At 40.5% G+C, this 15,205-nt stretch overlaps 1 protein-coding gene across 2 annotated transcripts in view; it reads right to left on the minus strand.

Moving 5' to 3' along the window:
- Positions 1–11,241: 11,241 nt before the first annotated feature.
- The window catches only part of Mgtor (nuclear basket protein megator), a 39,509-nt gene continuing 35,545 nt past the window's right edge, over positions 11,242–15,205 (minus strand). For both annotated transcript variants that reach the window (XM_086539140.1, XM_086539141.1), the window contains exons 36-40: positions 14,522–15,205; positions 14,263–14,376; positions 13,615–13,848; positions 13,108–13,320; positions 11,242–12,345 (exon numbers count right to left, since the gene is read on the minus strand). The exon at positions 14,522–15,205 is cut by the window's right edge and continues 1,015 nt beyond it. In XM_086539140.1, coding sequence (XP_086395266.1) covers positions 12,200–12,345; positions 13,108–13,320; positions 13,615–13,848; positions 14,263–14,376; positions 14,522–15,205 — 1,391 coding nt within the window. In that variant the 3' untranslated portion in view covers positions 11,242–12,199. The remainder of the gene's footprint in view (positions 12,346–13,107; positions 13,321–13,614; positions 13,849–14,262; positions 14,377–14,521) is intronic.

A 15,205-nucleotide genomic window follows, 5' to 3' on the forward strand; every position in this document is an offset into this window, starting at 1 on the left:
TGTAGGTTTAGATGTCATATATGAATATATATATATATATATATATATATATATGTGTGTGTGTGTGTGTGTGTGTGTGTGTGTGTGTGTGTGTGTGTGTGTGTGTGTGTGTGTGTACATATATATATATATATATATATATATATATATATATATATATATATATATATATATATATGTGTGTGTGTGTGTGTGTGTGTGTGTGTGTGTGTGTGTGTGTGTGCGTGTGTGTATGTGTGTGTGTGTGTGTGTGTGTGTTATCTATATACATAAAATATATAAGATATGATATATAGCATATATCTATCTATGTATGCATAATATATATATATATATATATATATATATATATATATAAAATATAATATATGTGTGTATATATATACTGTAACGTACGTTAGACGTTTTTAAGCAAATTTTTGTGCAAATTTAGCTTCATTCCATAGCGTTTACTAATGTTCAATTTTCTCCGTTGCGAAATCTGATATTTTCAATATGAATGCGCTCAACACCTAAGTTCCTTTGTTATTTTCATTATATATGGATTTTGCGAAAGCCAATTAACTATTAATAATTTTTTTCAATAACTTTTATGACTTATTATTATTGTGTGAAAAGTCGTCCATGTTTTACGATACCCTAACCACCGAGCCACTCTGATGAATTTTTCTATATGAATAAATTGTCTCATTACCAAAGCAGTCGCCCGGAATCTGCAGGGCTATCTAATATTGGTGTAACAATTACGGAATTGCTGTTGAGTAAATCTGGTGTGAGTATTAGTTTTACGCTTATGAATAATGAGAGAGAGAGAGAGAGAGAGAGAGAGAGAGAGAGAGAGAGAGAGAGAGAGAGAGAGAGAGAGAGAGAGAGAGAGAGAGAGAGAGAGAGAGAGAGAGAGAGAGAGAGAGAGAGAGAGAGAGAAAGAGAGAGATAGAGAGAGCGAGAGAGTTGATTTTGGTTTGATCAATTTATTACTCTCAGGGAGCGGCAGACCTAGTACATGAAAAATAATCTAATTCATACAAGTGACTCGTGACTCGCAGGACACGTATGTATAATGTACACTGTACACTTAACACTCATCAAAGTGGGGATGTCTCATGAGAATTAAATCTAAGTGATTATCGCTAAGCAGGTACTTACACACGTCTATTATGGACTGTCTTTGTGGTAACAGGTTTGTAACGGTGGGGCATTCAAGGCAATAATGTTGAAGATTGTTGCACAATTCACAAGAGGAGTATTGAGGCACATCCCTTGCCTCAGACATCTCCCACACTGGTCTGTATCCTAGCCTAAGATGGGCACATTATGTTTACGAACCACCAGACCGCGTCGTCGGTACTTGTGTGGACGAGAACTAAAGTTGTCATAGTGGTTTATGGTTACACTTTGAGCCCATTCAGCATTCCTGCGATGGAGAATAGGGAAGTGCGCAGCAGTATGTTTTTTTTTTTTTTTTTTTTTTTTTAGTGGGAAAGGGACCCGGATGTAACATCAGCTGGAGAAGCCAATCTACAGACAGTCCTTGCGAGGTGGTCTGCTGTGTCGTTTGCTGCTATAACCGACATAATATTTGATTGACTAGATTTCGTGATTCAGGTCTGGGAGAAGATAGGACACGCAGGGCAGACTGTCACAGATAATTAGACCATTATTATTATTAGAAGAGTAACGGCATCCAAGAGTCTATGTAGTTTGGTAGTCGGCGACCGACCCAAATTCCATGTGGAGGTTCCAAAGTGGGAGAGAAAACAGCACAGGCCGCGCTGCCGTCTGTCTGCATGGAACCGTCAGTGTAGAGTTGGTGGGCAGCAGGGAGAGAAGTCGTTCCCGCAATGGTTTCTAGGGTTAGCTGTTTTGTAGGATGGACAGATCTGTCTTAAAGGCTGGTGTGTATGTCACTGCTGGGATAGGAATCCGCCAAGGGGGTGGACCATGATCGACTTCCTCCACTGGTACATTGATGTTTAGCCTCCGAAGGTTTGTGCAAATAATTTTGATAAGGTTGCAGCCAGCAGGTCAAAGCCAAGGCCTAGGTGCATTCAGGCTGAGTGAAGTTCTAATGATATTACAATAGTGAGGAGCATGAAGACATTTAACAGTGAAGAATGTTACATTAGCATAAATCCTCTCTACTAGAGGAGAAAGATTGAGTTCATGAAGCATCAGTACAATCTCAACACTCCCAGAGAAGCTTGATTCTATTGCTGCTCATCTTGAGAGAGTCACATGACTCTGTCATGTGGTTCACACCTAAGAGCTACTTCCTCAATCACCTCATCCACTCCTGGTTCCCGAGAGCAAAAGCATACTATTCGATAGTCGATCCAACTACATGTCATCTCTTGGAATGCTTGTGGAGTCACTAACCCTGCAAAACTTAAAGGATATATTCAGTGTCATCACCCAAATGTTATTTTTTATCCAAAAAGCCTTCATTGGACGTCCACTAAATGGAGGGGTAGCTCCTCTCAGTGGCTATACTTCATATGTACACTTTGTCAGGAATGGGCTTATTACTTATATACACTCATCTCTCCAGCATCAACTGCTCTGCTCATCAGTGGTTACAGAGGCAGTGGAGGATGGTCTTACCTATCAGAAGCAACCAACTCAGAATAACTTACACCAATACCAGATGTCAAGGGATGCTTTGGTTGCTTTACAACAATGTGCTCTCACCAAAACCTGGCACAAGCTCACAAATAACATCAATCATCAAACAAGTGTAGGATCAATGTGGCAACTCATTAACAAAGTAATAAAAAAGAAGGCCCCCAGTGCCCTTTGCTGAAGACCTTATTGATGGCTGGTCTAAATAATCAAGAGTCTGCAGCCTCCCTGCCCATGTGCAAGAGGCACTATCCTCTCAAAAATGTCATCATACACTTCGTCTGAGGTCAGCATTACTGAAGACAGATGAAGAGGACGATATACCTATAACCAAGAACGAATTGTGCCGTGCTCTTGCCAGTGGTAAAGCAATAGCTCCAGGTGAAGATGGCATCACATACTCAGTCATGCGCCTTCTTATAGAAGCACCTCGTAATCCCTTCTCGGGCTCTATAATCTTTGTTTTCGATAGGGATACATTCCACAAAGCTGGACCTCAAGCTTGATTGTACCCATTCCTAAACCTGGCACTGACAAATTCAAACCAGTCGACCATTCAGTCGACCGTACACCCGCACCCACACACTCGTCTGTCTTGGACCCGTCGGTATACAAATGAAAAAATGAAAGATGTTTAATTAGGATCTATCTGAACCGTTGGCGTACTTCCGCCTCCGGTACCGTGGCTTTGACTGATGGTAGCCAGTCTACCACGATGGTAAAATTGGGTGTTTCCCACGGCGCTATATTTGAATGAACCAGGGTATCGATAGTAGAGAGATCTATACCGACTTTATCTGTGAGGTCGTGGAGTCTATCGCCGCGGTGCTGTGGGCCTAATTGCCGGCGCAAAACATCCCTGTTAGGATGTTGGGGCTGCCTGGCTATCTTAGCGGCGTAAGTCAGTGCAAGCTGGCCGCGTCTCAGACGGAGGGGAGGTACTCCCGACTCTACCTCTAGGTGCTCAATGCGAGTACACTTAAGGGCTCCAAGACAGACACGTAAACACGCATTCTGCAAAACATTCAATCCTTTCAGAGTTGAGCTCGTTGCCGAGCCATACACGATTCACCCATAATCTACTTTAGACCTAATCAGGGATTTATATAACATCAGTAAAGACTTTCGATCAGCTCCCCATTTGTGTCCAGAGCTGATGATCTTTTTCTTCTTCTTTGTTGGATTTATTGGCTATCAACCAGCGGCACATGCCAAGGTCATTAAGCCAATGGTTCCATTTTATCTCATTAATCTATAGAAGGTCATAAAGTTTTGTCTCCTTTAGAAAAGTGATTACTTTACTGATTATTTTTTCATTGTCTGATAATAAGTTTATTATATTGAGTTCTATATTCTTAGTTATGAAGTAATTTTTATTTTTTTGTCTATTGTTATTATATTTATTACAGGTTATTAAGATATGTTTTATAGATAATGTGGTATTGCACTGCTGGCATTGTGGAGGGAAACTCTTTTCTATATATAGAGTGAGGTGGGTCATTCTGGTGGCATTTACCCTGAGATAGGCTAACACCACCTCCTCCCTTCTGTCTTTTCTGTGGGCTGTGCCCCACAGTTCAATATCTTGTCTGATTCCGTTGTTTATTGTGAGGTCGGTCCACTCACTCTGCCACAGGAGATGGATTTTTGCTTTTATAAAAGAGACAAAACACCTGAGATCTGTGCGGACAATGCCAGGCTCCATATCACCAGTCGACCCGGCTAATTTGTCAGCATGTTCATTGCCATGTATACCCGAATGTCCAGGTACCCATATCAGATTGATTGATTTATTGTCACTATGTAATTTACGAATGATATTACCCTGTATTTCATTATTAGTGATTTCTAGGGATTTAATGGCTTTAAGTGAACTTAACGAGTCTGAAAATATGACTATTCTATCGTGGGTCGTCGATAGGGCAAAATCTAAAGCTTTATCTATTGCAAAAAGTTCGGCAAGAAAGATCGATGTATAATTTGGCAATCTGAATCTCAACTGGCATTCAGTCGACCATACACCCGCTCCCACACACTCGTCTGTCTTGGACCCATCGGTATATAAATGAAAAAAGGATCTCTCTGAACCTCTGGCATACCTCCACCGGCACCGTGGCTTTGGCTGATGGTAGCCATTCTAATACGGTGGTAAAATTGGGTGTCTCCAACGGTGCTATATTTGACTGAACCAGGGTATCGATGGTAGAGAGATCTATACCGACTTTATTTGTGAGGTCATGGAGTCTATTGCACAGAGGCTTTCCGCCGCGGTGCTGTGGCCCTAACTGCCGGCTCAAAACATCCCTGTTGGGATGATGGGGCTGCCTGGCTACTTTTGCGGCGTAAGACAGCGCAAGCTGGCCGCGTCTCAGACGGAGGGGAGGTACTCCCGACTCTACCTCTAGGTGCTCAATGCGAGTACACTTAAAGGCTCCAAGACAGACGCGTAAACACGCATTCTGCACAACATTCAATCCTTTCAGAGTTGAGCTCGTTGCCGAGCCATACACGATTGACCCATAATCTACTTTAGACCTAATCAGGGATTTATATAACATCAGTAAAGACTTTCTATCAGCTCCCCATTTGTGTCCAGAAATGCACTTTAATAAATTGAGTGCTTTTTGACATTTATCCTTTAACTAACCAATGTGGCCTTTCCAATTTAATCTACTATCAAAGAGTAGACCAAGAAATCTAGCTGAATTTTGAATAGGTATTGGGTGGTTGTCTAGAGTTAGCCTGATGTTGGGCTTTCTCCTATGGGTAAAGACCACTCCAATACTCTTTCTTATGGAAAACTTAAAACCCCACTGAGGCCCCAGTTATGAATCATATCCAGTGCCAATTGGATCTGATTTGCCGAGAACTCTGCATTATTGCTAGAGTGCCATAATGCAGTGAGTATTTAAGATTCCGAGGAGATGGTAAAATGTCATTGATCATACATAAAAATAATGTTGGTGACAAGACACTTCCTTGTGGGACCCCGTTTGCCTGGACAAAAATGTCCGAGAAAGTAACATTGTCAGAAAATAATTTGACAGAAAACGTTCTGTCAGAAATGAAATTTTGGATAAAACAAGGCAAGTTTCCATGCAATCCGAAAGCATAAAGTTTTCTGAGTAGGCCATGTCGCCATGTCATGTCGTAGGCTTTTTCTATACCTAAAAATACTGAAATCAAAAAATGCCTCATGAATATGACTTTCCAGTTTTACTAGCTGATCGAGAGTTTGACGTCCCTTTCGGAAGCCGCACTGCTCGTCAACTAGTAAATTCCTGGTATTTAAAAAATGTAATAGCCTATTAACAATTCTTTCCATGACCTTGCATAAGCAACTTGTCAACGCAATTGGGCGGTAAGAGATGGCGGATCTGGGATTTCCCCCTCCTTTCAATATGGGAATGATGTGGGCGAAGTGCCATGAATTTGTAAAAGTCTGGCTTTTCCAAGTATCATTGTACACTTCTAGCAACTTAATCATGTAATCATGATTAAGATGCTTTATCATTTCATATCGAATCTCATCGGGGCCCGGGGATGTTCCTCTACAGGCTTCTAGGGCTCGGACAAGCTCATTCATTGTAAGATCTTTATTGTAATCAAAGTTATCTCCTGTGACAAAGTGAATTTGTTGCAGCTCGGATGCTTCCTTGGTGGTCAGGAATGCAGGATTGTAGTTTTCCGAGCTGCTTGTATAAGAGAACTGCCTGGCGATTGTGTTAGCAATGTCTCTAGGTGAATCATAATTATTTCCCTCATGAATAATATTTTTAATTTTTGGTGATGTCTTTTTTCTATTGATTTTATTAATAGTGGACCAAACCTCTGAAATCTTGGTGTTGCTGTTAACTGTAGAGACAAAGCTTCGCCAGGAGTCTCTTTTGCCTTGTCTGATTGTTCTTCGAGCCCTAGCTCTCGCTTGTTTGTAATTGCGAAAGTTCTCGTTTGTGATATTATTATGGAAATGCCTGTAGGCCCTATTTCGTTCACATAGCGTTCTCGTGGTGTCGCATGAATATTTAATACAAATAGGAAGATGATCGCTTCCCAACGAGTCGTCAATGGTGTGCCACAGGCACTTGGCTGCTAGTGTTGAAGAGACCAGTGATAGGTCAATAAAGCTCAAATTACCGGTATTATCGTCCACTCGCATCGGACTACCATCATTTAGAAGGACCAGATCAGAGTCGTTGATCAACTTAACTACTTCCTCACCTCTACCATTCACCCGCAGGGAACCCCATGATGTATGATGAGCGTTGAAATCACCTAAAATTAATTTGTTATTTGGCAGACTGTCCTGAAGAGCAAAAAGCTCATCATAGATTACCATTTTATCAGGTGGACAATAAGCTGGGCATATAGTCAGATACGTGTTATTGAATTTTACTTTGCATGCGACGTGTTCCAAAGTAGAATTAATCGTCACTTCAATGAAAGGGAGATTCTGGTGGATGTACATGGCGACTCCGCCTCCACCCCTTCCCTCTCGGTCTTTTCTACACAAATGGTAGTTTCTCAGCGATACGACCTCGTCAGGGACTTGGTCGGTTAAATGGCTTTCTTGTAGAACAATAATATCGGGAGCATAGGACGAGGCTAATAATCTAAGGGTGTTAGATTTTGATCTAAGACTTCGACAGTTCCATTGTATAATGGTATACGCGTGGATTACATTTTATGGGGTTTGAAAGTGCCTTGTCCGCCGGTTTTTATTTTCTTTTTTTGGGAGGGAGGCGCCTCCTCCTCTCCCTCGATTCCCGAGGGCCTCTCTCGGGAATTTTTGGAGACAGTAGCCTCCATGGCCTGCTCCCCTCTGCTAGAGAGACGCCCGGCAGATGATCTGCTCTTACGAGCAGAACTACCACCAGACGAAGTTCTAGTAGGGGTCGCCTGGACTAAGAGGTGTGATCCAGATTGTGATTTGGTATCATCCTCCTTATGATGTTTTTTTTGCTGGGTTGATTCAGTAATTTCCTTTATTGTTTTATTAAATTCTTTAATTTGATTCATTAATTCCTTAACAGTTTCCTTCAATTCGGAAATTTCCTGGGCCTTAGCTGCGAGCTGTTGACTAATACTGCTTGCACTGGAAACGTTGTTGGTTACTGCTGAGGCGTAAGAAGTATTGGGTTTGCTTGCCAAACCTTCAACTTTCTTCTTGGCCTCACGGTAGCTAACATCGTGCTCTCTCATGTATGCCAATGTCTCAGTCTCCATCTTCAGGCTGCTGCATTCAGCGGAGCCTGACTGATGGGGACCTCCACAGTTAGCACACTTGAGTGTGTTTTCGTGCATGTAGTAGTATCATGGACTCCAGCACATTTACCGCACATGAATTTGTCTGTATCTTTATCATTGCATCTTAATGAGGTGTGTCCAAATCTTTGGCATCTATTGCAACGCATTGGTTTTTGGATATAGGGTCGAACTTGAACGATCTCATATCCAACTTTAACAGTACTTGGAATTTTGGGTGAAGAAAAGGTCAAGAAACACAATCCGGTTTTTACTCGCACATCTCCATCTTTCTTAGCCATACAATTTACGTCTACTACGCTTTGGTCTTTCATGGCCTCAAGAATTTCACTTTCTTCCATTGTCCTCAAATCCCCGTGAAAGATTACTCCCTTACAGGTATTTGGGCCATCAGGAATAGTTACTTTTACTCTGAGGTCATGAATTTGCGTCAGTTTAAGCAAATCCTTAACCTGAGATTTAAATTGCACTTTTACAAGGAGGCTGCCATCTCTCAATTTTCGGACAAAATCAAAACTGCCTTCCACTTTACCATCAAGGACCTTCTTAATGATAAAGGGGTTGACCTGCAGGGATTGATTTTCTTTCACGCATCGAATGTTCACGCACCTTGCGTTCTCGGGAGGGATATCAATTAGTCTTCTGGGTCGGTCATTGGTCGGGGTTCCATTAGTTGTCAAATTAGTCTTAGAGAGTTTCAGAGTCGCCCCTCCTCCTTGGGAAGGGTAGCCGGGGGATCAATCATACTAGGGTGTCGGACCAGGTCCGAACCCTGGGCCAAAGCCCGTTGTCCTGAGAGGACTACCTTTCCCTTAACTATTGTATCAACCTAATCCCAATAGCTAAGAGAGGATAAAAAAAACAAGTCTTGTCGTTACACGTCCTCGCCCCCCCCCCCCTAGTGGAAGCCTGGTTGCTTTCTCCAGTACCAACTAAGGGATCGGAGTTGTATGTAAGACACCTTCCTACCGCCGAACCTGCCTAGTGCGGGGACGGTATGTCAGTGCCCACCCCCCAAGCGAATACAGGAGCTCACAAGGAGACTCCTGTAGGCTCAGGAAAGTCACACGGAAAAATGGAAAAAATTCAGGGGGAGAGAAAAGTTGCGCCCAAAGGACGCCTCAGACTACTGGGCCTCCCTACCCAGGGGTCACAGCCCATAAGGGCTACCCTGGGGTAGAAGAGTGCTGCGGGTCTGGGGTGGGGGCTGACTACTCCTACTTGTAGTCTCGTGTCACCTTCAAAATCAAAGCACTGAAGGTGCAGGTAAAGCACTTAAAGTGCACAAAATCTGTACAAAAAAACAGCGTTTACTCGACTGTTGTCACTACAGGAGGACTATCAACTGTAAGTGTATGTGAAACAAGCTCATACCACCGACTTGCAGGAGGCGCTAGTTCGTGCTCTGGAGTACGAGTCATTTAGGACAAGGGGAAACAACAATGTAGGACAGAGATATCAGAAGAACCTTCAGACAATCAAAGTTAAGCGATGTTAAGGATGTGACCAGTTAGGCCATATGTCAAGGGAGTGTCCACAGCAAACCACGGTGGGAAGCTGGGAGTAGGGGCACATCACCAGCCAGCACCATTGAGGCCCCACTCAAGTTAAATTGCCGCTGCACAGGTACAGGTGTGGTACAAGTTGAGGGTACAATTGGTGGAAGACCTTGCCGTTTAACTATTGACACTGGAGCAGAGAGCACTTTCGCCAGAGGTGACATTGTTTCGCAGGACTTTCCTCTTGCATCAGGTCGTATGTATGGCGTTAAGGGGCACTGTGTACCATTGCGAGGTCCTTGACCTCAGCTAGATTCCGATCAAGATGGAAGGCTCGTTTAACCTCAGCCAACCAGCAAAGTTTAATGACGACGGTTGGATTATCCTTGAGGAGAAGCTTGATATAATCAACTTGCCCGCCCTTGTTTACACTTTGCGTGCTGTCAAGAAGTCCGTACCAGGTGTTGGAACAGCTGACACTCTCTTACTATTACAGTAAGCTTCTTTAATAACCAGTGCTGTATCAAGTGGATGCCTTTTTTTTTTCTCTCTATAAACAAGGAAAATACAAAATCATTTAAGAAGGGCCCCTCTAGTTGTCATTTCTCGCTTCTGCGCACGCGCAGTACGAGAAGTGTGACGTAGTCTGACGTCATAAACACGTGCCGTGACGCGCTGGTGTACTTGCCATGAAAAATGGAATACTCTGGACCTGTCTCCCTCACTGACCTAGAAACTGATCTGGCAATGAGTGGCGAAGAATGTAGGATGCTTCAGGAAGAATGGCCCCCATTACCGCGTCAGGAACAAGAGCAATTGGCGGTTGCCTCTGTTCACCAGACTCCTCAATCTGTCAATTTCCCCAAAGATTGCACTTCAGACACCGGCAGTGAGCCCTCATCTCCATCTACAAAGACATCAAGGCGACAGGAACTTCAAGCAGATTGCAAGACGCATGGTTTAAATTCCAGCACTATTCATCTCCTAACCTTAACAATCCCTCATCTAAGACATCCTTTCCTGCACAGAGAGAGAGAGAGAGAGAGAGAGAGAGAGAGAGAGAGAGAGAGAGAGAGAGAGAGAGAGAGAGAGAGAGAGAGAGAGAGAGAGAGAGAGAGAGAGAGAGAAAATTAAATATAAATATAGACGCATATGAAGATGTACGTTTCTACTTTTCCTTCTTTTATTTCTTCTACTTGTTCCAATGCCTCATTACTTTCTTCTGGTAGATCACAATCTTTTAGTATTCCCTTGAACTTCATTTACAAAACTCACTATCAAAACTTCAACCATTATATTTGCATTTCCTGTGTAAAGTGAATTACCTATGTATACGCGTTGGTTCTTTCTTTCAATTACAGGCAGAATTAAGTCTTTATATACTTGGCACTACAATGTAAGGATTGTGAAAGAATTCAAAATCATGGATTGGCTAGTACTTTGGATCAGGTGAAGCGCGCAAACATTTTGTGTGCGCGCGCGCGCGTGTGCGTGTACGTGCTCGCGTGTGTGCGTGTGCATATATGCACATGTGCATGTGCTTGTTTTAGAATACAGATGTGCATGTGCTTGTTTTTTGTATACACATGTGCATGTGCTTTTTTTTTTTGTATACACATGTGCATGTGCTTGTTTTTTGTAACCACATGTGCATGTGCTTGTTTTGTATAAATATTTTATGCGTTCACTGTGAAAGTGCAATCATGGTGTGAACATGGATGTATGTACATACTGACGTCGCACATGTATATTAGTGATTTTCTTAGAAAATATATAAAATACTTACAGTGCATGCCTCTTTATATGTGTGATTTTCTTGCAAAAAAACTTTCAAGAAAGGATCAAATGAGAAAATGGAGGCCTTAGTACATTTATTTATCACTTACTTTACTTTTAAACCAGCCAACTTTATTGGCATTCAGAAACCTCCTTCCGAGTGCTAGTGGAAATGGCACCATAAAGGTAACAGTCTACCTGTAACACTCTACAATATTAATAAATGTATACAAAGTCTTGCAAATATTCTTTTTTCCAATCTAACCTCAAATTTTGTGCTCAAGTGGAGATTGTTCAAAGTGGATACTAAATATCAATGTTTTGTAGCATTTCAACTAAACTATATATTCATTTGTAAAAAAGGATATCTTAGAATACCATCCTCAGGAAAATACAATGACTAAAAAAATATCAAAACATTCAAGCTCAAAGTATCATATCTGAGAAAACAGCTTAGGAGGGGGAGGGGGAGAAAGACATTTTATGCTGTTTTCACATTTACATAACTAAGTTAGTTAAATCAACTATGTAAATCTATCAATAATAAAAAGGTGGATATTAATCATAATAGCAAAAATAATAATAAAAGCAATATACTAATGGAGCTAATAGGATATCAACGGCTGTGATGACAAATATGATCATGTTAATAACCAACTTAACTTTACAGGTAACAAAACAGCCAACTGTTCTTAAAGGTACATTTGGCAAAGCACCCACATTGTATCTTATTATGAAAATAATGAGGCTTTTAAAGCATCATGTAGCAAAATTATATAACCTACCAATTTAAATTTTTCACAATGACAATTTCTTTTAGACCTTGCAACATGAGGTTAGCATTGCTTAGTTTAAAAAAAAAGCATTTTCCTAATTCATATTTCAATGTCGATTTTGGCATATCACAAAAGACAAAAAGGACATAATTTTCCTGTCATAATACCTTCAACTTCTTTCTCTTCTGTAGTAAATACAAGCAACACACTCTTTCATGCTTAATCACCTATGCCATATACACTGCAAAAAAATCTAATGCCCAATTACATCCCTCCTCTTGAAAAGGACCCTGGACGCGATCGTCTCGCTCGCTGTGGGCCACGCAGGAGGGAGGAACCTCTCATGTTGGGGGGGAAACCTCTGCCCCTCAGAAGGCCTCGTCCTCCGGGCATGCCCATGAAGCCACGTCCTGTTGTGACAAAAAAAAGGAGCATAAGGAGGTGAAAAATATATTTCATATTCATTTATGTCTATATGTAATGTATATGTAATGCATATGTAATACTTATACATATATATATATATATATATATATATATATATATATATATATATATATATATATATTATATATATATATATATATTATATGTATATGTATATGTATATGTATATGTATATGTATATGTATATGTATATGTATATGTATATGTATATGTATATGTATATGTATATGTATATGTATATGTATATGTATATGTATATGTATATGTATATGTATATGTATATGTATATGTATATGTATATGTATATGTATATGCATATGCATATAGAGAGAGATGTATATATACATGTATATATATGTAATTTATATATGTAATTTGTATAAGTATTTGCATATATGAATTAGCATATATGGATTAGCATATATGGATTAGCATATATGTATTCACATATATGAATTCATATATATGTATTCCCATATATGTATTCTTATAGATATAGATATATAGACATAGGTATATATGGATATACATATATGCATAGACATACATAGATATAAATATAGATATATATATATCTATATATATATCTATATATAATGATATATAGATATATGGATATAAAGATATATCTATATATACATATCTATAAATCAACATATCTATAAATTTTACAAATTCACCAATGACCAAAGTACTTCAGTTGTAAGTAAAGTCAAAATCCATACCTCTATCTGCTCGCATTCTCTGTGGGGAGTTATCCCAAGTGATGGGAGTGATTCTGCGAGCTGGGTTGGAAGGGGAACTTGGAGTGGATGAAGGGGCACTTGACACATCAGCGGAAGGTTGCTCCATCTCACTGCTTCCTTCTCTCTCTTCGGCTTCACCTCCTTGGTTCTCCTCTTCCTCATTTCCATCTTCATCACCCTCCACGTCAATCACTAGAGCAAGAGATATGACTCGTGAACTTCTAATTATTTGTGCCTGAGAAATGGTGAAAATGGTATGGCACCACTGAAAAATGGGGGGGGGGGGGAACAGTGATGGTATAGGTGATTGTATATGTGTTTGTGTGTGGGAGTGGATGTGCATGCATGGACATCATGTGAGTTCATGATTTTGAATGTAAATGAGAGAATGTCTATGGATATATATTCTACCATGGTTGAAGATAAACTCTACAAGTCTCAGAGACCATTACAGGTATAAAAATGTGACTGAAATTATAGTTTTACCATCATCATGATCTCCCTCCTCCACATCCTCCTCCTCATCTTCCTCTTCTTCTTCCTCTACTTCATTGTCATCCCCAATGTCAACTGCCATGGAATCTGCCTCAGTGAAGTTGTCTTCACAATCACGTGACGTTTCCCCACTGGACTGTTCACCTCCTGTCACCAGAACCGTTGGGGGTTCCCGTGTTGACTCTCCCTCACTGGTACTCACTCCACCTTCTACTCCTAATTCAGCTAGAAGGAAATGAGAATTATTATGAATGACACAAAGATGCATTCATACACATACAAATAAACACATACACACATATTTTATATATATATATATATATATATATATATATATATATATATATATATATATATATATATATATATATATATATATATTAAATAAAAAGGAAAAACTTAAACTAGTTAAAAGCCTATGAAATTTTCTAACATTTTCAAGGATAATTTGAAAAATGAAATAAATTATGTCCTTAGGCCATAGCTAGACACTGAAGCTTTAGGTTCAGCATGGTATTACTATGACTTCTTTAATGTTATTTTTTTTCTGAACTGTATATATGAGCTGGAATGCATGTGTCCATACTCATACAAACAACTTATTGTTAAAACATTATGAAAATCAATGAACTAACGAACCTGTAGGAGATCGCCTTAGTGGTGTGGTGGGCTGAGATCTATTCCCTTCATCAAGACCCAAATCAATGCGGGTGTCATCTATTAAACCACCTTCTGCCATCTGGGCCAATCCACCTTCAGCCAAACACATATAAATCCTCTTAATACACAAGATAATTCTTACTTATCAATATATTTTCCTCATACAAAAATAGTGAAGAAATGTATATAGAAAACTTATTTGAATACTACGTTTAATACATCTACATATAAAACTTACTTGTCTGAGGCGGATTTGCAACTTCTGCACTGGAGCCAAATACAAAGCCACCAGATGGAACCTGTGGAGAACTCACTGCCTCAGAAAACCCATCACCACGCCTTGGGACAAACAGAGTTGGTGTTGATGGTACAATACTGTCATCACCACCCTCATCATAGTGAGGAAGCTGACTGAAAGGTGCCAAGTTCTGACGGCCAACTGGTCTTTCCTGGCGCACAACAGGCCTGGGCAAGCCAAGTGGCACTCCTGGGCTAGTCTGAGAAGGACCCTCATTTTGCCCTGATGAGGAAGGTTGACTTGAACCACCTGATGGCTGAGGTCTCTGGCTTTCACTTGGGGTTTCTGGGGATTCATTGTTGGATTCTTCAACGTGAGCAGATGATTCTGAAGCAGCTTCAGCCTCTGCATCAGCACTTCTCATATCCTCACTTGCTTCCCTACCTTCTTGGTTATTTCCTACATTGAAACCACGACTTCCTTCGTCCCTTTCCATGTCATCGTCATTGTCTTCAATGACTCTAATATCCTCATCATCATCATCCATTTGATCTTCATCTTCAACTACTTCATCTTCGTCATCATCATCCTCTTCATCTTCTTCATCATCATCATCATCTTCGCCTTGATCAATATACTCTTGATCAGGTTCCTCCCCATCTGAGTCTACAACAACAGTATCAT

This window comes from Penaeus japonicus, unplaced genomic scaffold (genome assembly GCF_977035675.1).
Source record: "Penaeus japonicus unplaced genomic scaffold, GWHDUDI00000001_assembly GWHDUDI00000008, whole genome shotgun sequence".
NCBI classification, from domain to species: Eukaryota; Metazoa; Arthropoda; class Malacostraca; order Decapoda; family Penaeidae; genus Penaeus; species Penaeus japonicus.